Below are 23,615 nucleotides of genomic sequence, written 5' to 3' on the forward strand. Positions count from 1 at the left end.
AAATTACCTTTTTCTTTCCCCTTCTTATTTAAGTAGCTTAATCAAAATTCCTAGAGAATAGCATCACCAAATGATGTAAGAATTGGGAACTAAATTGCATGATGAATGACCATCGAGCAATTGCATTATATGTGACACAACCTTGATTTTCATGTAGTGATCCTTATGAAGCTTAGAATTTCTTACTTATAACATTTATGTTTACTAATAAAAGGCTATATTAACTACTAAAAGGCTTTAAAGGCTACAAAGTCCATTTCATTTATGTTTACCTCTGCAAAGACTTGTACAGCACAACAGTGACATATTTGGCTAGGAACCGATGAGTTGAACCAAGTGCAACAACTGAAGGGCTGCTCTTTCCTTTCTGCATGTAAAGATGATTGAGCAGTACATGCTGAGGTCTGGATATAAGAGGTTGAATTTCCATATTTGTTGAAGGAACATTAAGAAGTGTCATTTGCAAGAATGGAGGAACCAACGGCGGTTCCTTTGCAAAATCTTCAGAACTAAGTTGTAAGTTGTTATAACTAGAGTCTGGTGATTTAGGAGGTTCAAAACTAGAAATGCTTCCAATGTCTTCAGGAACATAATCCTGCATAATAATAAATAAAATCGTTAGCCTCAAATTAGATGTCAATGCCTTCTAGCAGTAAAACATTATGTTTAGGAATTGCAATGAAATCAATTTTACCATCATTCTTAACATCCATTGTCTAGGAATTGCAAGGTTTACTGATTACCATGAATGATTTACAAGAGTACCTAAGAAAATTTCATAAATATGAAGCTACAAGGCAATAATATGACCCCCAAAAAGTGAATAAACTAATCTGTAACTGTTATAAAAATCAAATTCATGCACATTAAGGATGATTATCTAAAAACCAAAGGAGACTCACAAAGCTACCTAGCCACAAAGTGAAGCTGAAATTTGTTTAGGGAGATATGCATTGAAAACGGAGTTCTTGCAAGAAGAGAAGAGAAATTTGGCCAAAAGAGCATGAAATATATGAAAAACGAAAAAGACATCCAGAGGAAAAAAATTGAACGCAAGGGTATATTTAACCAAAAACAAGTTTCAACATCAAGAAAAAAGAAAAGAAAATAGAGCTCGACATCCTGAAAGGAGAGAAAAGTGAAATATATCCCAAGTTGCTGCAAAATAATAAGGTCCTTTACAATACACTCATACAGTGTTCATTTTGTGCACAAGTCCCTAATAGTGTTGCAAAATTAATACTCCCAAAAATAAGTTAGCTATTGACAGCATCATACTTTTTCTCAACATGAAAAAATATTATCAGAAATTCAGAATAGTATGCAATAATCAGCATAACCTATCAATTGTGATCCATAAGTTGCATACAAAATATGTCACCAAAATAATACCTGTAAGTCCAGAATGTTGTAAGCATTCCCAGCATCATCTTGGGCCCAAGGCAAGTCAGGTGCATACCTCCACTGTCCATCCACAATAAATCTAAACTGGTAAACACCAGATGGCAGTACCTTCATTATTGTGAAGTCCTTCCCTGATCTCTGCAAGGGCATTCTGATGAAGAAGGAATGTTAGAATCTAAGCAACAGTTATAGCAACCTTTTTTGAATACAAATAAACAAGACACTAAATCCCAGACCTTGTTTTCCAATTATCCCATGAGCCCTCCGCAGCTACTTCTTTCCCATCATAACTCCAAGTAATCATTGTTGGAATTCCTAGTTCACTGTACATATCCTCATGCCCTGAAGTAGTTTGCATCCAGGAAGGGCTTGGAACATGCATCTCATCAGGCCTTTGTAGTGGAACCACCGGGACCTAAACACAAGAAAAAGGGAATTATTGACAATTGATGAAAACAGAGAATCCACAAAAGTAGCACATAAAAACAGGCCACAGCCAAGAACATACATACAATACAACAAAAACTCATTACCAAGCTTAATAGAGACTAAATAGTACATATAATATGATTGACAATAGAATATCGTGAAGCCCAGATGTCTCATTCAGTACTCTCCAGTGTCCACAATCAACTTGGGTAGGGGTAGGGTTAGGATAGTCGATTATTCACTTGGAAAAGAATCTAGAAGATGCGAATATAGTTCCTTTAAAGTAATCCCAATACCGTAAGCAACTTGCTTCCCAATCACAGCAACACTCAATTAGGTTCCCATACACGCTGATCCTGATTGATGAAAAACCTAGTCATAGGTCATAGGTCAGCATGATATGAAACCACTCTCTGTCACAGTGATCCAACTACCAAAAAACGAGTAGGTGAAAACATGGAACTGTAAAGTAAAAGAGCTTTAGAACTTCATAATCTACCTTATGGACTTGCATCAAACAGCTAGTGTGCACCAGGAGTTGTTTTAGTCCCCAAAAAATATCTCAAGAAAATTAAAGAAATTTAGTCTGTGCCTACTAATTCACCTTCCAAATTGAATGCACTCTGACCTCATTCATGGCTGCTAAGACTCGTCGAACCCAGACATAATAACATTCAATCAAAACAAAACCTTCGTGAATCACACGTTTGACTTTCGATACTAATTTAGAAACTCCACTCATCAAAATGGGGGGGCACCCAACAAAAAAGAAAAAAAAAAAGCAAACTTTTTATAATCTAGATGAAAATAGGAAAAACCCATTTAGCCAATAATAGGAAAAAGATACAAGAGATAGAAAAGGAGGAAACTTACTTGAGGGGCGAACATTAATGGAGATTGGGTTGCTCTAGGGCTAGCAGGAGGAGATTGACCCATCAACTCAGAAGGTGCAGGGTTCCCAACCCCATCAGGTGCAGACATGCCATCGCTCACACTGTCACAACCTTCTTCTTCTTCTTCTTCTTCTTCAGTCCCAGATTGAGTACCGTTCACATCATCTCTCCCATTCACATTCCCCATCGTTATACAGAGAAGGGAGAGAGATGGAAAACAAAAATAAAAAAACGGGGAAAAAAAAGGAAAAAGAAAAATGAGAAAGAGAAAGAGAAAGCGAACCTACTTGATAAAATATTAAATACTCAAATATGATTCCCGAAACAAATCAGCAGAAAAAAAAAAAAAAAGATGCCCATTTGAGAGGAGAGATTAAGCTCTAAGAAAAAATGGCTATTATTTTAAATTATTATATGTTTATTAAAAAAAAAAAGGGAAAGAAGAAAGAAAAAGGAAATGAAAGTTTGGAGGTTATAAGGAGGAAGAAGTGGGAGTAATGAGATGCAGAAGAATGGGAATGGGAAAAGGGTGTGGTGGGGCAATGAGTGTTGTGTCACGTCATCATATTCATATTCATATTCTTGACGAGGTCGTTTCTTTCCCTCAATTTCCACTCGCAAGTTTCAATGTGCTGTGTTTGTGTTTGTTCCCGTCCAGTGGCACTATGTCACCAGTGAGAGTGATACTGTGAGAGTGAGTGAGAGTGTTAATATCATGGCATGGGGATTGGGCATCGCACCCCTCCTTTTTCCTCCTTCTGATTGTGACTACTTTCGTAATTCCCTCTCCTTCTTCCTCAATCTTAATAATTGAATCTTATGTAAATTCATCAATGTTGCAAGTTACTTGAAAGGTTTTATATTTACAAAAAAAAAGTATTGTTGCGAAAGAAATTGGGAAAAGTTCACCAACGTGGTTTGTTTCAGAATCATTTATGCTCTGTGACTTTTTTCCTATTACATATTACTATGTGCTTTGTAAAAAATAAAAAACAACAGAGGTATATGTGATAAAAAAACATACCCTTTTACAAATCACAGAGACATATGTGATAAGAAAAAAACCACAAGAGTATAAGTGATTCTAAAGTAACAACAGCGCAATTGATGAACTTTTCTCAAAGAAATTTTAAGCATAAATTGATTCAGAATCTTAGCATTTAGTTAGTAACAACAAAAAATAGTAATTAAATACTTTATCATTAATTTTATCTAAAATAAAAAATCTCTCTGTTATGGGCGTGATATATAGGCCAATATTCTAAGAGACTCAATAAAGATAAACAGTTAAGAGAAAGATTTTTTAATTATATCAATCCTACCGTGATAATAATTGATCAAGGATTAAATTCCCTAATATTTATCAAACCAAAATTTCACTATACACAAGTAAAACCCTACATGTATGATAGTTATTGTGCACTCACATCACGCATTAGCTACACCGCTACTTCATTGTGTACAATAATATGTAGAGCTGTCGAAATGGGTCAGTCTATTCCATTTGGCCCTAGTCCATGTGGAGTAGGGCCAAAAAGTCTGTAGGGCTCAATGAACCTCAATAATCAAGGCACACACGAGCCAAAAGCCCTATTGGTTAAGGCTAGTCTGCGGGCCATCCAAACTTATAATTTCATAAATTTTTTTATCATCTTCACAATACATTAATAAATATTTTAACAAATAAATTTTTAACACTTTCTTAACATATTTTATATAAATTATAAATTTTTTATAATTTAATTTTTTTAATAAAATAAGATTTGTACATAAATATACAAGTGAAATATAAACAAAATTTTAATATAAGTGAAAATTTAGTTACTACTTTTACTAAATTCATTATAAAATGATGTTATCAAATAAAGATTTTCTCAATGGGAGACATAATAGAATACAACAATTATAGTGAAAAACAAAAAGTAATGATGAAAAAATTATCTTAATACCAGTATTGAATAACTGTTCTTAGTATGCTATATATTTGAAAGTAAATCATTAATTTTATTTAACTATTATCGTTACAAAAAAATGTAGTTATTATTATCCACAAAATTACTAAAGTGTATTGTATACAATATGTTTTAATACAAATTTGGATGTACAACATGCTTAGATGTCAACAGAAAATCATATTTTTATTGATGCAAAGATGAAAATCTCTGTTAAAACATATCACTACTGAAAAATTTATTTGTGTTATAAAAATATTATGGATGAACTTTCACATGGTTCATAACACGTGACTCTTTATTTTTCATAACCTTTGATATATTCTATAATCATCACACTAATGGTGTGTTGAATTGTAGAATACATTCAAAAGGGGTATTGTAAAATATTATGGATGACTTTTCACATAGATTATGTATGACATTTCACATGGATTGTAGATGACCTTTCACATTGATTGTAGATGACCTTTCACATAGATTATGAATGACCTTTCATATGGATTGTGGATGACCTTTTACATAGATTATGAATGACCTTTCACATAATTCATAACATGTGACTCTTTATTTTTTCATGACTTCCATGTTTAAAAATGCATCTAAGATATGTCTTTATATAGGACTATTTGCTCATATTTATTCTTATTTTATTATTTCTTTTATTATTTTTTCTACATTCCATTTTCCTTTCTTTCATATTTGACTTTCGCTTATATTCTCTATCAAATTCACAACAATTTTTACTTATATTTAAAAAAATTTAAATTTATATAATTTTAAGTTTTTTAAATAATAAAAATTTTGATGAAAGAAAATGTTTAGCCCGCGGGCCAACCCTAACTCAGCCTGCTAAATTATAGGGCTTTGAGGGTTAGAGCTAAAAAAAGGGCCTATCATAAAAAAAAAAAAAAAAAACCTAATGTGTTAGGGCCAAATATAATGCTTAGGCTTTAACCCATTTTGACACCTGTAGTGGTATACTTATATTCGAAGATATCTTCTTCATAAATACTTGAGAGAGCCCACAAATGACTAACATAAATTCAACTAGACATCTCTATCCACGTAATAAAACACTCTCAATAACGTATTAAGAATGTTTATTTCAACCGTTGATTTTCGTATATTCAACAATTATAACTTATTAAATTATATCCATTCTTTTATTATTAATCATTAATAAATTACTGTTATTAAATACATAGAGATTTAATTACTGAGATAAAAAATAAGATTTTTTTGTTTTATTTTTAAAAGAGTTAAGTTTCATTGGGCTAGATGTAGGTTAGATTCTTCATCTTGAAAGCTGAAAGTAATTTTATAATTGAGTAAAATAACAACTTTAGAATTATTCTTTATTTACAATTTGATTTTTTATTTTAATTACTAAATAAGTCAATTCGAAATATATCAACCTAATTCTTTATATATCTCACCTTAAATTTTAAGAAAGATTAACTTGAAATAAATTTTATAAATTTAAAAATTAACATCTATAATGATTAAATTTAAAGATTATATTATAAGTAAAAGGTATTTTCACGAAGTAATTTACCTTTTTATTATTTCTACGATTATCCCTAATGAGTCATCTTTGCATTTTTTAATATGTTAGTTTGATCAATTTCAGCAAGTTTGATCTCTGAATTATCTTATTTTATATTTAAAATAATTTATAATTAAAAATATTAATAAAAATAACTTTTTAAGTTTTTTCTTTCATAAAAAATTAAACAAATCCAAATATAGAAGTGTGTGTTTCGATTTGACTACTTTGTTATAATTCAAAATATATTCAATAAATAGTTTTTAGTCAAAATATTATTATTATTTTTTGTTAAAATTAAACAAAACATATATGGTATATTAAGTTAAAGAGTGTAAGAGTGAATTTGTGAGGAAGAGAAATACTACGCTTTTGAGTTTTGGTTCAATTCTTTAACAGGCATTATATCAAACACTACCCGACCGACTTATTTGTCAGTATATCTGACCAAATCCCATACACTGCGGCGAATCTCGTTAGAGTCCACTTCTGTCTCTTCCTCTTTCTTTATATTCTGTTACTTTCAGACTTAGTTACTAATTGCTTTTTCTCTGGTTGCTAGCATTAGGCTATCTTGTTACTATTTGATGCTATAGGAGCTGTTCTGATTTAGCTGGTTTTTATTTGTTACTACTAGTAGTATTGAGAAAAACTTGTTTGTTATATGGAAACATGATATCACATTTCAGATGTATGCCTAAAATTTTTTATAATCTCAACGTGCTGATGTAACACTGACATGCTGATTGCAATTACCTCTGTAATGACTAATGAGATTCTTGAGAGTTTCCTATCTTCCTTGACCTTGATGGAATCTAATATAGTTCCTGATGCCAATGAAGTAGGGACAAGCACCTTGCTTTGTGTAAATGTTGTAAACTAGTGATATCTTGTTTGACAAAGAGATGTAGTGGTGTTGCATTTTAGACCTTTCCGGTCTTAATCATGTCCAGTCATATATTTAGTTAGGATCCTTACTACTCATTGATTATGGCTTAAATTTCTTTAATCTTTTTTCAAACAGTCAAGTTTTGTTTATGTAAAATTTATTTTTCCTTGTAATTATGTATTGATTGATTTTGATGAGCCATACGATTTCCTTGTAATTCCTTAGCTTCAACTAATTATTTTATTTGCAAGCAAATTTTAGTGCATTTTTAAAATGAGAGAAAGGAGGAAAAGTCCTCTATTATCCTCACTTTCACTCTGTGATGACATCTCTTTTGTGTTCTGAAGTTAGCCAGCTTGGATAACTTTGAAATAATGCTTATAATATTTGCAGATTTCTTGAATATGCAAAACATAAGGAAATCTATCTTGACTCATGTAAATTTGAAGAGGTCAACCGAAAGATGGTTTTTGGCTGGGGATAAGAGTGTGCATCTGCAATTGAGATGTTGGTGCTTTTCAACGGTTGCCAGCTCTGATCTAATACTGGATCGAGTAATTGCACTGGCCAAGAAGTATGATAAAATCGATGCCTCAAAGGTATTAAATTATTGGTCAAAATGAGATTTACATTTTCATATGGTTAAAGTTAGTGTTGGACAATACATGTCTTTGTTTTTACTATTTGTAAAGAATCAAATCAACCCAAAAGTTTAAGCTTTTAAATGAAGGCCCATCAATGATTTATATACTTCTCTAACACGCCCCCTCACACGAGATCCTACATGAAGAGTGGATAATGCACAGGCTCACCTACCTGTACTAAGAAATTCAACAAGAGAAAGTGGGGGTGGGGGGCGGTGAGGATCGAACCCGTGACACCGAGACTCTGATACCATGTAAAGAACCAAATCAACCCAAAAGCTTAAACTTTTAAGTGAAGGCCCATCAATAGTTTATGTACTTTTCTCCTGACTGAATCTTTTCTCGAATGAAGTGACAATCGATCTCTATATGTTTGGTTCTCTCATGAAATACAGGATTAGATGATATATGTAGAGCAACTTGATTGTCACAAATGAGTGTCATGGGCTCTGTTCACAAAGATGGAGCTCCCGAATCAACTGCTTTAACCAGATTAGTTTGCAGGTAGCAGCTCCCATTGCACGATACTTGGCCTCTGCACTGGATCGGGCAACAACAGTTTCTTACTCTTCCAAGAAATCAAGTTTCCTCCAAAGACGATACAATAACCTAAAGTAGAGCATCTATTCGAGGGTGATCCTACCCAATCGGCATTTGAATAACCACAAATTTCTGTATGTCCCTCATCTGAATATAATAAGCCTTTCCTTGATGCTCTTTTGATGTAGCAGAGGATCCTCACAGCAACATCCCAATGAGAATCACAAGGAACAGGATTACCAGTAGTTGGAGTAGAAGGCTGAGACTGAGGAGAAACTTTCCTGAGAAGAGTCTGGAGTGCTGCATAGTCTGCAAGAGAGAGAGAGATTGAACCAGATGAAACAGTATCTGCTGAGCTATATTCGCAGCATGAGAGGGTCGTAGGTGAGGATACTTCGCGTAATAAAGCTCCTCATAAGGACCAAATTGCTGAATAACTTCAATGAGGTCTCTGACCACTTCCGCTCTAGCCCTGGCTACAACGGCGACCACGTCCACTGTTCTCACGAGAGTCAGTACAGGAAACAAGAGCAGTGGAATCAACAACATAGGATGAATTAGGTGCAGACACTGGTTTCTTGTTGAGATTTAGAAGGCGCTGATAAGTCAATGATAAATCAAGATCCTCACTAGTCAAGATAGTGTCACATAAACTATCATACTCCTCGGGAAGACCAAAAAGAGTGGCAACCATAAAGAGGCGCTCCACCTGTTTCCTATATGCAGAAGCATCAATAGGGTAAGGCAACATATCCAAGTACGCATGCATCAAAGATCGACTTTTGGCAACATATGTCTCATCTGAATGTCGGATGATTTGTGCAAATCCATGAATTGAGAGATGATAGAATAAAGCTACTGAATATCATTAGTGTAGAGGTTTTTAGCTTCTTCCCACACTTCATAGCATGTCTGAAAAAATAGAAAATGTCCAGAATAATTAGATCAATAAACTGCCAAAGAATACTCAAAAGCCAGTTGTCAATCCTTTCCCAATCATATTTTTCTTTCTTAGGAATAGTAGTAGATTGAACTGTGAGATGTTGTAATGCCCTTGTCCAAAGAATCAGACGCAAACAGAGGTGGACCAATTCTTGTAGTTAATAGAATCCTTCAATTTAGAGGAGGTAATGGGTCCAACATTAATGGAGATGATACCTGAAGAACTTTTGGCAGGAAGAGTAGGAGAATTGACCTCGAGTGAACAAGAGATGATGCTACCATTATGAATGCAATAAAAACTTGCAGAATAAAACCAAACCGATAGCCAAACAAGAAGAAACACGCGCCAAACAAGAGTCCCACGAAGAACCAAGAGCAGATCTGGAAGGAGGAGACAAAACCAAGCAGTTCTATCCTAAAATGACCAAAAAAGGACGCCAGAACAGTATTTCCGGCTTTGAACAGTAACTCAGGCAACGTGAACAGTGTTTCCGGCGATGTGAACAGTGACTCCAGCAGTGAATAATGCTTCTAACAGTTGCCGGAAGTAGAGGTGCTAAACAAATCAGGGGCCTTTGGCTCGGCTCGTGAAGGCTTGAGCTTATATGTCTAAAATTGGTTGTTGGCACCAGGCTTGGACTTGTATAAAAGCTCGTTTAATAAAAAGGTCTTACGCTTCAATTCAAAGGTTCGGCCTTAAAGCCTCTCAGGCTGACCTAGTATATTATTTTTTATTTATATTTTATATTTTTTATAGCCCTCTCTTTCTCCTTAATCCATTTCACCCTATTTTATTGGTTAAACAAACTTTTTGAATGATTTTGTTCTATATTATATTATTTGGATATAAATTGAATTTTTGAATATCTATTGAATTACTAATGTTGTTGATTGTATATTCTATTTGGATAAATTTTTGTTATTTTTTTTTTTTTAAACAGGCTAAGAGGCTAAATAAGGCTTTTATTTTTTGTAAATAAGTCAAGCCACAGGCCGATAGTTATATTTATAACAAGTAACAGGCTTGGTCAGACTGACACATTTAAACACAGGCTTAGCCTTTTAAGACCAAAGCTCGGCTCGGCTCGGCCCGTTAACACCCCTAGCCAGAAGGACGCACGACAAGGAAGGAGAGAACACCTAAGCAGTGGGCTTGGGGTTTTGGCACATCTAAGCAGTGGATTTAGGGTTTTAGCGGAAGCAAAAGTTCCTAGAACAAAGAGTTCTGGTACCAACTTAAGATTGAATAATTATGTGTCTAATACGAGCACGAGAGGAATATATTTATATTAACAAGTACAGAAACTAATCTATCATATACAAGACATAGGACTATTCTATTATATACATTGTACTACTCTAACACTATTCATATATGAAGAATTCACAACATTGCTTAATTATCTTTGTTTTTACTACTATAATTCTACTTTCATTTTGTAGGTTACTGAAACAGCTGATTTTCAAAAAGACTTGAACCTGGACAGCTTGGACCGGGTGGAACTCCTTGAAGAAGAATTTTTGGTTGAAATCCCTGATGAGAAGGCAGATAAGCTTACTTGTTGTGCTGATGTTGCAAAATACATAGCCTCCGGAGCTGAGTCAGCTGACCAGAGAAATGTGGAAAAGCCCTGACTTCTCACTGTTAACTTTGGGATGTGGTATTCAAGTGCCTGTGGTTGTGCTATATGGATCTCTGTTAAGTCAGCTTTGTTGCAACATGAATGTTAGTTGATCTATAGGTTGCTTCATTGAGGTAATTATTGGTAGAATGCATAAAGACCCTAAGGTTTCCCTGGTGAATCTTGCATGTGGAAATGCCCTATTCTAAACAATATGAAGTAATTGGTTCATCCCAAATTCTTAAATATATACATTAGCATCTCGTGTGTGTGATAATATTCGTTGAACTTTTTTGGAATCATTCTTAGATTTCTAGATGACCAAATGCTAGTGGTATTTACACAGAACACATATCTATCTCATGCTACTCTCAAATTTAACCCACATATTTTACAAACTGATCATATCTATGTATTCTTTGAAGGGTGGGGGTGTTTAAATCCCATGCAACTCAATGCTGTGACTGAAAGCGCCATCTAAGTGAGCTATGGTTCACTTACTAAAATAATTATTAAACTCGCGTATGCTTATGTACGTGGCGTCTAATCTCTTATTCACTACTCCCTTAGTCTCATATGCCATGGATATTGAAAGCTGGAACCTTATATTTCCGGCACTGTAAGTGCGGATGTCATTCTGAAATGATAGCAGCCTGAGACCCTTGTGTCTCTTGACACGAGCTGGCCAGAACTGTGATCCCTTTGGAATCCGAAGAATTTTCACTCTACATATCATTTCCAAGTTGGGAATGGTATGAAGGTGGGAAGGTATGTCGGCAATGAAATCTCCAAATTCATCAGTAACACCTCTTGCTACAATTGATTTGCCTGTCCTATCGGATGCATGATTGTAGCTTACCAATACTCCTGCATAAATATTAGGATTAATCATACTTGAAGGTAAATGAAATTTCATGAATTTTGGAATTCAAGATGTACATTGCATTACAATCAACAATGTGATTTGGTAAATTTGAAACAATGTTTTTCCTTCTTATCCAAACAAGAAATTTTTCCAAAACGCCAAAGCCAGATTTTTCTCTGTCACCAAATTAAACAACGTAGCATCAACAGCTGTAATTTTTCAGTTTTGGAACATTAATCTTTGTCTGAATTTAGTCAAAAGATGTCTTTGGTTAACCTAAGTAACTGAGTTTGCACTCTACTTAGTTGAATTTACTCAACAAAACAGGCAAGCTCATGATCAGTGATTTGCTTGCTACTTAATGAAATAAACACACATAGGGAATCAGAAACCGCATAGCAGCTGTAACGATTGCATAGCATATATACAAAGAAACAAACTCGATTAAAAGGTAAGTACTAGTTCAAAATTCAAATACCTGGTATAGGTCATGAATGGGGTTGATTTCTTCCACTAAGGAAACTGGCCTCACAATTAACTGACCCTGTCACGAGAACTGTAGATAGCTTCTCCTCTTCATAGTCAGCCATTTGTATCACTTCATCACTACGGATTGTGTACGGTTTTCAATTTTTGACAGGCAAACAAAAATGTATCATGTTCGAGTTTGACAGTTTGACGCACGACCTAAATTAAACACGACATTAATCCGACCCGCCGACACATTTTGTCACCCCTACACAAATCTATTGCTACTATGAGGTTAGAAACATGGTTTAAGGTAATACTACAACTGAAATTCTCTTTCCAAATTATTTTAATCTTCTTTACTAACATAAAATTATAAGTTAGACTTCCATTCAGTTAAGCAAGGAGAATAAATAGATAGATTACTTCTCCGTATCTAACTCAAATAGCAAAATGAGACAAAAAAAAATTGTTAAAGAAAGGAGGGGATGCTACATTATAAGATCATGTATGGTACAAGTCTCTAACGAGAAACTTGCCGTGTTTCAGAAATCCGACTTATTAAAACGACTAGTCCACCGTACGACACGATATATATACAACATTTACATAAATTTATAATACAAATATATGGAAGAGGTTATAGTTACTACCTTTTTTTCTTACTACTTGTTACTACTAAATTTTAACCATTGATTTCCGTCAATCTAACAGTTATAATTTACCAGAATTAATAATTAATTAATAAATATGACCCAATAAATTATAACATTTAAATTGGCAGAAATCAACGGTTAAGATTTGATAGTAACAAGTAGTAAGAAAAAAATGTAATAAGTATAACCTTTCTCCAAATATATAACAACTAAGCAAATGTTTTTGTTTCCAAAAAAAAAAAAAAAGCAATAAAAAAAGAGAGTAAAAGAGTCAGCGACAGAAAGCATAACTTATATATAACTCCATTTTTTTTTTTTACCAAAATGGAGTAATTTACGTTTGAATTTATCGAAATGATATATCTTTGCTTTTATGCTGCTTGAATGAATTAGTGTCTATTTAGTGCAATATAATATTTTAAATTTTAAATAGATAATTTTTTATTTTAATTATGAATTTTAAAACGTATCTACAATTTAATTTAATATCTTATAAACTATTGATTAAGTTTTTTTGCTGTGTCTGAATCGTCTAGCTCTGGGTACTCCATTTGGGCTGAGATTGATAAGAGTAATGTTAGGCCCAATGCTACAACTTTTGACAAATTTGCTGTGTCCAAATTAAAGACTCGGCAAAAGAGCATTGAGTGGCCTTTACTCCTTTTCAATTCAATGTGAATGCTTTAATTCCAAGTTATTACCAATTCAACGCAATATTAACATCAAACATACGCGTCAATAAACTATTACTCACACGCACGACCCCAAATAATCCACGTCTCCTAAGCAGAGACCATAATAATTAAAAATAATTAAACTCGAAATAGCTTAAACCTTCTTAATTAATTTAACCCTCCAATGCAACCCATATACAATTATATATACACATCAACACACAAACCAAACTACCCCACTTACTAACTTCTCCCACTCCAACCCGCCATTTTCCAACCTTCCTTATTCATATCTCTCCATTTTGAAACCTTAACTTTAACCTTTTTTTTTTAGTCTTTTGCAACAAATGTTGCAGTGTCGGGAGTGTCGGAGTATCGAAGAGTGTCAGTGAGTTATTATAAGTCAGATTTTTTGAAGTGTCTGTGTTTATAGTATATATCCATACATATATATATATAATTTATAAGGGTGCAATTTGTTGGTGACATCTCTTAAATATATACTTTGAGTGTGAGAGGGGTTATGGCTGAATCTGATAATGAGTCAGGAGGTCAAAGAGGTAATTACAACGGAAGTGGAAACAATGAATTAACAGGGTGCAGAGAGCAAGACAGGTTCCTTCCCATAGCGAACGTGAGCAGGATCATGAAGAAGGCTTTACCAGCAAACGCAAAGGTCTCAAAGGAAGGCAAAGAGACAGTGCAAGAGTGTGTGTCAGAGTTTATAAGCTTCATAACAGGGGAAGCGTCTGATAAGTGCCAGAAAGAGAAGAGGAAGACAATCAACGGTGATGATCTATTGTGGGCCATGACAACACTGGGTTTCGAAGAGTATGTGGGTCCTCTTAAGATTTACCTTCACAAGTATAGAGAGATGGAAGGGGAGAAGATAACTACTACTACTGCTGCTATCATGGGGAGGCCACAGGGTGATGATGGGAATGATGGTGGTGAGGGTTATGGTCATGGTGTGCCATCTCCTATGATGATGATGATGATGATGGGGCATCAGCATGAAGGACGTCACACGTATGGATCTGGAAGTGGATCAGCATCTTCTGGAAGGACTATTAGCTAGAATATAGTTTCATCATACAAGCAGGTTTATATGCATCCGTTTAAGCTATTCAAGGATGGTATATATTCATATATGTTTGATTTTGGAATACAATAGCTTGTTGCTTGCAATTTCGTTGTTGAGTTGAGAACATATATACATGGACATCAAGGATGGTGATGTGGAATACAAAGATTTCTTGTATTATATTTCTTCTTTACATATTTTTCTGCAGGAACAGAACTAAGGGCAGGACTAAGGTTGTGATGTTTCCTTTCTGTCAAAAGTGTTTGTAATTTTAAAGAATATAATTTTGTGTTATTTTAAATGAAATTTTTATGCATATTTAGAGGTTATTTATATTCTCTCTAATTTACAAAATTAGGAGGGAAGAGAAAGAGATATTCTTGTATATATGTAGAAATCTATTAAAACACTTAGTTTTACTTAAAATTACATAAAATTATATCTTTTAAAATGATAAATATTTTTTCTATTTTTTTTTAATTATTTTTTCCCGAATTTTAGTAGCTCGATATGATGTATGTTACATGGATGTACTTCCCTTTCATTGGCAAGTAGGGGCTATAACTATATGAAAGAACCCTAAGAACTAAGTAGCTACATATTTGTAGTTTAAATGGATGAGTACAGTGCACTGTGATTTTCATTACATTTGACCTGAAACCGAATGACTCAAAACGGAATTATGAATCCTTTCACGAGAGATTTTCATCATTATATACAAATTTTGTATATATGTTTCATTTTCATTTGAAATTTTCAGTCATATAAAATTTTTGTATTTATTTCACTTTTCGTATATTATTAATAGGAGGAGTTCAGTTAAGAAATGAAGAGTGATAAAAAAAAATCACTTGAAAAGAATATATGAAAATCTCACTAAGTGAATTCCATTTCCATGCTGGGATTTTAGTTCTTGAAAAGGCAAGAGAGATAATTTTCACCACAACAATAATATCTGGAAAAAATTTCAATTTATACAGCTAAGGATGTCTTGCACACGTAAAAGAGGTAAATAAATAAAGAGTTTTACTTAAGATAACTAAAATTTAAGTAAGAGTAATTAACTTATTAGATTGTTTACTGTTATATTGACTTATGAATAGTGAATCATACAAATAAGTGGAAGGATCCATTTAAATTTTTTTTGTACAAATTATACTAAGTATGACTGGTTATACACTCTTGATTGAAGTATGACCGGTCATACTTAGTGTAGTTTGTAAATAAAAAATTTGTAAATATAACTTTCTCCTACAAATAATATTATTATTTTGAGATTTTTATGGTACATATGTTTAATCATGCTCGGTATTTCCCGTACAATTTATAATTGAATTTACTATACATATCCAGTAAACAATAATTCAATAATCCAAGAAGGGGTATGTTATATTTACAAATTTTTTTGTTTACAAACTACACTAAGTACGACCGGTCATACTTTAATCATGCAGTGTACGACCGGTCGTACTTAGTGTAATCTGCAAAAAAAGTTTATAAACGGATCCTAAGAAAATACTAATTGTGCAATGATAAATCAAAACAATTCATATTATTTTAAAGAATAAAAAACTTGGTAGGTAAAGCTTTGTCGCACATGTGATTCTACCCATCTCGAATTGAACTAATCAAGTAATCGATTAACCGACGTATAATATAAAAAAAGAATACAATATAAAATTAAGATATAGTATTTCTAAGTAGTCCTAAAAATTTAAACACTTTGATTGACTTGTTTATTCTTTCAAATTTATGTGTCTCATTTGAAATGAAAGAGTTTTTTTTTTTGCATGAAAGTCTTTGCTCGTTTTATAAGCCAATTATCTAAATGTTTTATAAATTAAGTGAACCACAGAGTCTCTTAAACTTTGAAGCGAAATGTAGAATTGTGTAGGATAATGCATTCATTCTACGTAGCCAAAATGCTGGAGGAAACAAGAGAAAGTAGTTTCGTGTTATCCGGAGTTTGGTCTTTGTTTCCGACAGAGCCATTAACTATGCTTTGTTGTCTTCAATAAGCGCATATTCTTGATGTCTATTTATCCAGACGTAATGCACAGAAGGAGAGAGAGAGAGAGAGAGAGAGAGAGAGAGAGAGAGAGAGAGAGAGAGAGAGAGAGAGAGAGAGAGAGAGAGAGAGAGAGCGATGCTACGATGACAATTGAATTGTTCAAACATGCACGAACCAGTTCATATTCATATTAGTGAGTTGTCTTTGGTCAAGGGAATGAATATATGGTCCCAAAAAGTTTTGGCCATTGGCCATTCTCTTGGGTTAGATTCTTGCGTAAACTAATAGTACGTACCTTAAGTTGAAAATGAAGAAAAAAGGTTAGAACTCTCACAAGGGTTGTGAAATAGTAGTTTTCTTCTTTCTGAAGAAGGCTAAGACTTTGTAGTTTGTTGACGCTTCGACTCAATGTGAAGGCAGGGCCACACAAAAGTCCAAGTTAGCTTGCATGGAGCATCATTTCAACAGATGATTGATTGTTATTATTTAATCAAAATAATGGACCATTGGCTTTGAAAATTTAGTATAATATACGCGAAGGGGTGAAGGATTTTTCTTAATTTGTGTTAAATTTTCTCCTTACGGTTAGGAGATGAAATTTGGTGCTCTCCACTCACAAGGGATTGGGTGGGGCGGAGGAGAGAGAGTGAAAGAGAGAAGGGACAAAAAAAAGAAGAGAAAAACCATGTGTCATTCCCTTAATGGGAGGACCATCATGATGTTGAAAATTTCATACGGTTAGAGGTGGCAAAGTGGGCGGTCAGTTCCACTCCGTCCTGTCCCGCTTTTCTATGTCCATTCTGTCTCCCGTTTGGCCGACTCGCCCAGTCCGAACTTATTTTATACTGATCCGCCTCTGTCTGGGTAGGCAAGGAAAGAAAATATTCCTATATCCATGTCTATGATATAGGAATGATATAAAGTTCTCGTATCAAAACCCTATTCTTTTAGTTAGGTTCGCCAAAAAATAAGCCCATCCCATTCTGCTCCACTTTTGAGATGGGTTGAAAAAACTCAGCTCACTCCATCCCGTTTAATTGGTGGAATAAGTTAGCCCGCAGAGTCGAACTCATTTTGCCAGTTCGACTTACTGTCCACTTGCATCCGGTAAATCAAACTTTAGTTGGGAAAGTGTAAAAGTGGTTTCGTAAAAGATTAAACCTCCAACAATATTATCACATCCAAATTTTAAAGACTTGAGCGAGTCGATTAAGGTAGAAGCTTGTTGATGTAATAAAACTTTCGCGCCTTTTGCATCTGAAATTCGATAACTACTTTGACAATAATACTTTACGAATGTTATATAAAGGAAATCTAAGCAGGATTGGTATAAAATGAAGGATTTAGTTATCTTAATTCACATGGAATGTGTTCGGCAGAAGATTAATTTTTTTTTTGCCCAAAAATTATGATTCTCAGAAATATGTTAGGAAAGTGAATTTTTAAAGAATGTGATCAAAAAATTATTTAATAGGCCAAAATAATACTGACAATATTAACTCAAATTTAGCGATTGTATGTTTGGTATTGCCAAATATTACTGTAGGATAATTTTACAAAAATAACCCATGTTTATTCTTTTCTTCAAGCCTTTACTCTTGTTTCTTCGTCTTTGAGTTTCAATTGCTAACGACAACGCAACAGAATAACGCTCTAAAAGTATCTGAAAATATCTAATACTTTTATCCGAGAATTGGTAGAGGAGAATTTTTTTTTATCCGGGAATCTCAATTTTCAAATTATTTTCACATTCAGTTTACGATAATATCTGAAAATTAAAATTTTAAAAAATTCAGTTTCCCAAGAATCTCCGAGAATCCTGCCGTATTAAACGGGCCTTAAATCTTAAATATCTCCTAAAAGTATCTAGGGTTTCGCAACAACCTTGGCCTTCCACTCCTAATAAAAGTTTTTCATTCAATTGGTGTTTGGTTCCTGGGAAAGTTTTTAATTTTTTTTGTCTCATTCTCTTTTGATTGAGAAGCTTTTGGTGTTTGAGTGTAGGTTTTAGGGTGGGGGCTATTGATGGCTACCGCAGGTTAATAAGGCGTTGAGTATGAGAATGATCCCGAAGAGGCTAAGAGATTGCTAGCAATGCGGAGGAGGCGTGAGACAAGTGATGATGAGGAAGGTGAAGAGTCTTAAGAATCTTGGGATACATCACTCCAAAAGCTAGCTCAAGGGGTGAGAGTGCCCAAGACCTTATAAATGTCATATTAGTTGCCCATCCAATCAATGTGGGACTTTATATCTCAACACGCCCCCTCACGCAAGAGCCCTTTAGGCTAGAAGCGTGAAAATTGCACAGGCTCATTTTTGGTTTACCTTTTTGTGCTTTTATTTATTTATTTTAATTCCACTTTTTAAAGCGGGGGACGGTGAGGCTCTGATACCATGTTAAGAATCTTGGGATACACCACCCCAAAAGCTAGCTCAAGGGGTGAGAGTGCCCAAGACCTTATAAAGGTCATATTAGTTGCCCATCCAATCAATGTGGGACTTTATATCTCAACAAAGAGGGCATGTCACATATAGGGTTACTTTTGTCAGTTTTTTGTGTGATATTTTCCCATGTGTCTGGATCCAGGAATACTCATGCCACATATTTGATGGTATTTTGTCTAACAAATTGAAATCCTTTCACGAAAATTTTCACCATTCTTATACCAAATGTGAGTAAATAGTATTCTCAATATCAATTTTTTGGAAATCTAAAAAAATTTCTCTACCAAACATCTTTTATTCTTTTAAGTATGTTTAAATCATCAAATCATGCTATTAATAAACTTAAAAAATACTTTAAGGGGGCGTTTGGTAGAGGAGAAAAAAAAATTTACCAGAAAAATACAACTACTAAGCATATTGCTGGAAAGTGATTTTGGTAAGAAAATTAAAAAAAAGAGTAAACACTCTTTTTGGTCCCTGGCAATATATACGAAATCTTTTTTAGTCCCTGGCAATAAAAAAGGACCAAATTGGTCCCTAAAAGTATGAAAAAAGGGCCACATTAGTGACGGAGGAGTTGACATAAGGACTAACGTGGCCCTTTTTTCATAATTTTAGGGACCAATTTGGTCCTTTTTTATTGACAGGGACTAAAAAGAATTTCATAGATATTGCCAGGAACCAAAAAGGGTGTTTACTCTAAAAAAAATGTTGTTTGATAGGTAAAAATATTATCAGGAAATCTGAGTTAAATTTTCTGAGTCTATGTTTGGTTGAAGGTAAAAGTTTGATGGGAAAATGGATTGAAATGATGAAATAACCTTGTAAAATATTTGAAAGTTGTTATTGCTGTTTGCATACAAATAACCTTGTAAAAACATCAGCCTTAAAATGTACATTTTTTAATTTAAAGTAATAAAACAATTACCGAACCATGTATAACTTCATACTTTTTCGTCAGCAAATTTCTTTCAATTTCGTTGAAACTAGGGACAATTTCGTCAGTAAAAAATCAGCCTTAAAAGGAGACGTACAACTTACGAGGAAAGAGAGTTGAAACCAGGGACAATTTCGTTAGCAAATTCGTTCAACTTTTTCTTTCCCCAGCAAAAACCCAACATACTACCGTGAATATGATTTTCTGGAACAGTGCTTCCAACGAAATTTTGCACACAAAACACGTTGGCTGGGCAAAGGAGTCTTCTATCTAAATTTTGTTAACTCTTCTACCAAACATAGTCAAGATCAAAATCCATCTCAAGTTGTCTAGATATCCCTCCCAAAAACCTCTACCAAACACCCCTAAGAAAATTTTTGTCAAAAATGAGTTAAACAAACCATATTTAAAATTTAAATTAAATTAAAGGGGGTAAATTAAATTAAAGGGGGAACAATTAACTTAACTTATTGATATGAGATTTAAATACAAGTGTGATCAATGGCTCGAATTATAAGAAAAATTTACTATTCTTATACTAATGTAAGTTCATTGAAAGTTAATCTTCCTCCAAACATAACTATTTTTTTTCAAGTAAAAGCCTGAGCTCCAATTGCTTAGCTTGGCTCCACTTACTTATATTGCTAGTCCTAGAGAAGTAAAATAAGGAGATATGACTACTGAAACTGAGTACAACTAGTGCTGGAATAGAAATTGACTTCCCAAAGATGATAAGTTTAAGAAAGACTGCAAAGATGAAAATTGACGTTTTAAAATGGGACCGGATCAGATTATGGAAAGAGTTAGATTGCGAATTGGTTATAATTCTAATTTTACTATTTCTTATTTCGTTATTCTATTTAGCAATGATTGGACTTTAATTATAATCAGTTAAACTAATCAAACCATGACCTCAAAGTTTTACCGATTAATTTTTTAAAATATATGTGAAAATATCATGGTAAAGTAGTTGACAAAGGAAACACTTTTACTCCTTTTGTATAATTAATAATAAAAAGCGTAAAGAAAAAGTTTGGGTAAGTTTTCTTAAGAAAGTTATCTTTATGTGTAATCTATCATTGAAAATCTTAATAAGCAAAATTTCGATTGATAACACAAAAATTACAGTCAATGTCAATTAACTTTGCAATTGATGGGTTACAATAACATTATGCAAAAGGAGTAAATTGCTGTATCCAAAAAAAAGAAGGAAAGAAAAGAGAGGAGTAAATTGCATACTCTGAATTTATGAAAGTTATAATGATCCTAATTGGTAAATCTTAATTAGAGATTTAATTTAAAGATTTAAATACCATAATTAGATTCAGTGAGTGATTTCGAGTATTTTGACTATAATCATGACTAGGTTATGAACAGTGTGTTCTGCCGGAGAATTTGCAGTCTTGTGAATTAACAGGTAGAGCTAAAATGAGTAAAATGATGTTGGAGACATAATTTGACAATTCTGACTCCATATATGAGTTCAGAACGAAAAATTGTATAGTCTGGCACTTTCCGTGAAAATCTCGTGAATAGTGTTTTCTGCTGGGTATTTTGTACCGCTGTTTAAGCAACCGGTAGAGTCCAGAAATAAATAATTGATGAAATAAGAATAAAAAATTCCAATATATGCCAAGCAAGTCAATATAGGCCCAAGAAAATAATAAGTTTATAAGTTTTAAGTTCAGAAGTGAGCGAAGTACAGTTAGTGATTCACAGTGCATTTCGTAAAAAATGGTGCAGAAACCATACTGTAAATTATGAATATTGTTTTGTAACAAATAAAAATTAATGTAAATGATTTTAGAAAAATAAAAATATGTTCGTAGCTTTAAGTTAGTTCCGGGTCAATTTAAGTTAAAATATGCGATAGAAAAACAACCAGCTAAAAAGCCATATGTGCTTAAAAACCCCAAGTCACTTAAACAACCACTATTCACATCAGTTTCTCTCTCTTCTTTTCTCCAAAAACCGAGGTGCACATGGGAAGAAGGGGGTTAGGGTTTTGATTCTTGTTTTCTTGATTTTTCTCTAAATACTCATCCAAATCCTTTGATCCACACATGGAAATCATAGGAAAAAGTCCAATCCACCGATCAATTTGAGCTATAATAGAGTGTGTGCAGAGTTCTTCCTCCCCCCATTTTCGAGCTACTATTCATCAAGAAGAATAAATGGATCTTTGGATGGAGCTTTGCTTGGTGAATGCCTTCTAGGCTTTGGGTAGTTCATTGGAGGTAACAAAACTCTAATCCTATGGTTTTATTATTGTGAATAATGTTTTGAAAGTTATGAGCATGGATGGGTGGGAAATAAAGTAGTATAAAACTTGAAAGTGATGATGGTTTGTTTTGTATAGGAAGTCATAGTGTAAAAGATAAACATCCACATGTGTTAAATGAAGTAAAATTCTCTTGGTTTGTACTCCCCTAGGTTCGGCCATGATGGGTTGTATAGGGGTCATTGTGCAAAATTTTATTTGATATCTTAAGAGGGTCTAAAGTGTTGGAGTGAGTATGAATTTGGTAAATTAGTGGGAAGGCCAAAGTGGGAAAAATCCTGTGTCTTGATTCCCTATGATTCGGCTATGGAGAGTGGTGAGGGACTTGATGTCCAAACATTAAGTTGGAACAATATGGAAACATACATTTGTATGTGTAAGTTACATGTAATTAAAAAGAAAAGAACCCTTGCCTATTTCCTTATAGTGTTCGACCTAGAAGGTTGTATAGGGGTATATTTTGTTACATTTTATTTTAATAAAATGTGTTGTAATTCAAGGTATAAAATTGATAAGTTAAGAAGTTAAATGACTTGAAGAATGGTTAAAAAATACCTTGGTTCCCTAAGGGTATGTTCGCGGCCATTTGAAGTAAAATGGCGTGAAGTATGTTGAAAATTCTTAAGGGAATACTTTATTAAATTAAAGAACACTAACGATTACAAAGTGGTCTAGACTTGTGTATTGGCATAGGATTGTCAAAAACGTGAAGAAGTGAAAATAAGCGATAAAATGTATGCCTTATGTAAGAACATGGCATTAGAGCATTTTATTGATATTATTGTGGATTCTTCTCTAGGTGTGCCTAGGGACTGAAAAGGATCGGAATCTCTTGAAGATAAAAAAAGTAACTTGTGCCACAAGTAAGCAGATTGATAAAGCTTCAAGAGGTAAGCTCTATGTTTAAGGAGTCTTTTCCTGCTCGAGTGTTCCACCATAGTTAGTGGACTGTGGTTGGAATGTATGACTGTTGATATGATACTTTGTATAGATGCATTCATATAGAGTTATTTGATAACATGATATGATTTGCTCTGATATGATTTCTGTATTGATATATGGTACACTGATGTCTTCTTGGGGCTTCCCTGGGATTGACGATGTACACCTCTGACATGTTCTAGTTCCGCTTGGGGCCCTCTCTTGGGAACACGTGCGTTGATTTCCACTTGGGGTCCTCCCTTGGGAATGACGGTGCACGTCTCTGATATGATATGGATATATGCTCTGTTCTGTTATGATATCTGCTATATGTTGCATTTGTATACTCTGTATCTGACTTTCATGCAGGAGTGAGCCAGGGGTATGGAGAATTCTCTATAAACCTGGA

The 23,615-nt window shown here is 33.8% G+C and overlaps 3 protein-coding genes across 3 annotated transcripts; 2 read left to right on the plus strand and 1 right to left on the minus strand.

The window, feature by feature from the left end:
- On the minus strand, nucleotides 1-3,377 carry LOC133290295 (SNF1-related protein kinase regulatory subunit beta-2-like). The gene is made up of 4 exons (XM_061488374.1): nucleotides 2,707-3,377; nucleotides 1,641-1,819; nucleotides 1,393-1,555; nucleotides 1-595 (listed from the first exon to the last, which is right to left on the minus strand). Exons 1-4 carry the CDS (start codon nucleotides 2,911-2,913, stop codon nucleotides 269-271), a joined length of 876 nt encoding a protein of 291 aa, XP_061344358.1. The 5' UTR covers nucleotides 2,914-3,377; the 3' UTR covers nucleotides 1-268.
- A 4,061-nt stretch (nucleotides 3,378-7,438) lies between these two features.
- On the plus strand, nucleotides 7,439-11,127 carry LOC133290319 (acyl carrier protein 3, mitochondrial). The gene is given in 3 exon segments (XM_061488405.1): nucleotides 7,439-7,468; nucleotides 7,470-7,715; nucleotides 10,686-11,127. Coding segments are annotated over 3 exon segments (468 nt in total). The 3' UTR covers nucleotides 10,878-11,127.
- Nucleotides 11,128-13,827: 2,700 nt separating this feature from the next.
- On the plus strand, nucleotides 13,828-14,793 carry LOC133290286 (nuclear transcription factor Y subunit B-3). The gene has a single exon (XM_061488360.1). It carries the CDS (start codon nucleotides 14,051-14,053, stop codon nucleotides 14,603-14,605), a length of 555 nt encoding a protein of 184 aa, XP_061344344.1. The 5' UTR covers nucleotides 13,828-14,050; the 3' UTR covers nucleotides 14,606-14,793.
- The last annotated feature ends 8,822 nt before the right edge of the window (nucleotides 14,794-23,615 follow it).

This window comes from Gastrolobium bilobum, unplaced genomic scaffold (assembly GCF_033153095.1).
Source record: "Gastrolobium bilobum isolate Gb01-03AN ecotype WA unplaced genomic scaffold, APGP_CSIRO_Gbil_v1 utg1595, whole genome shotgun sequence".
Lineage (NCBI taxonomy): Eukaryota > Viridiplantae > Streptophyta > Magnoliopsida > Fabales > Fabaceae > Gastrolobium > Gastrolobium bilobum.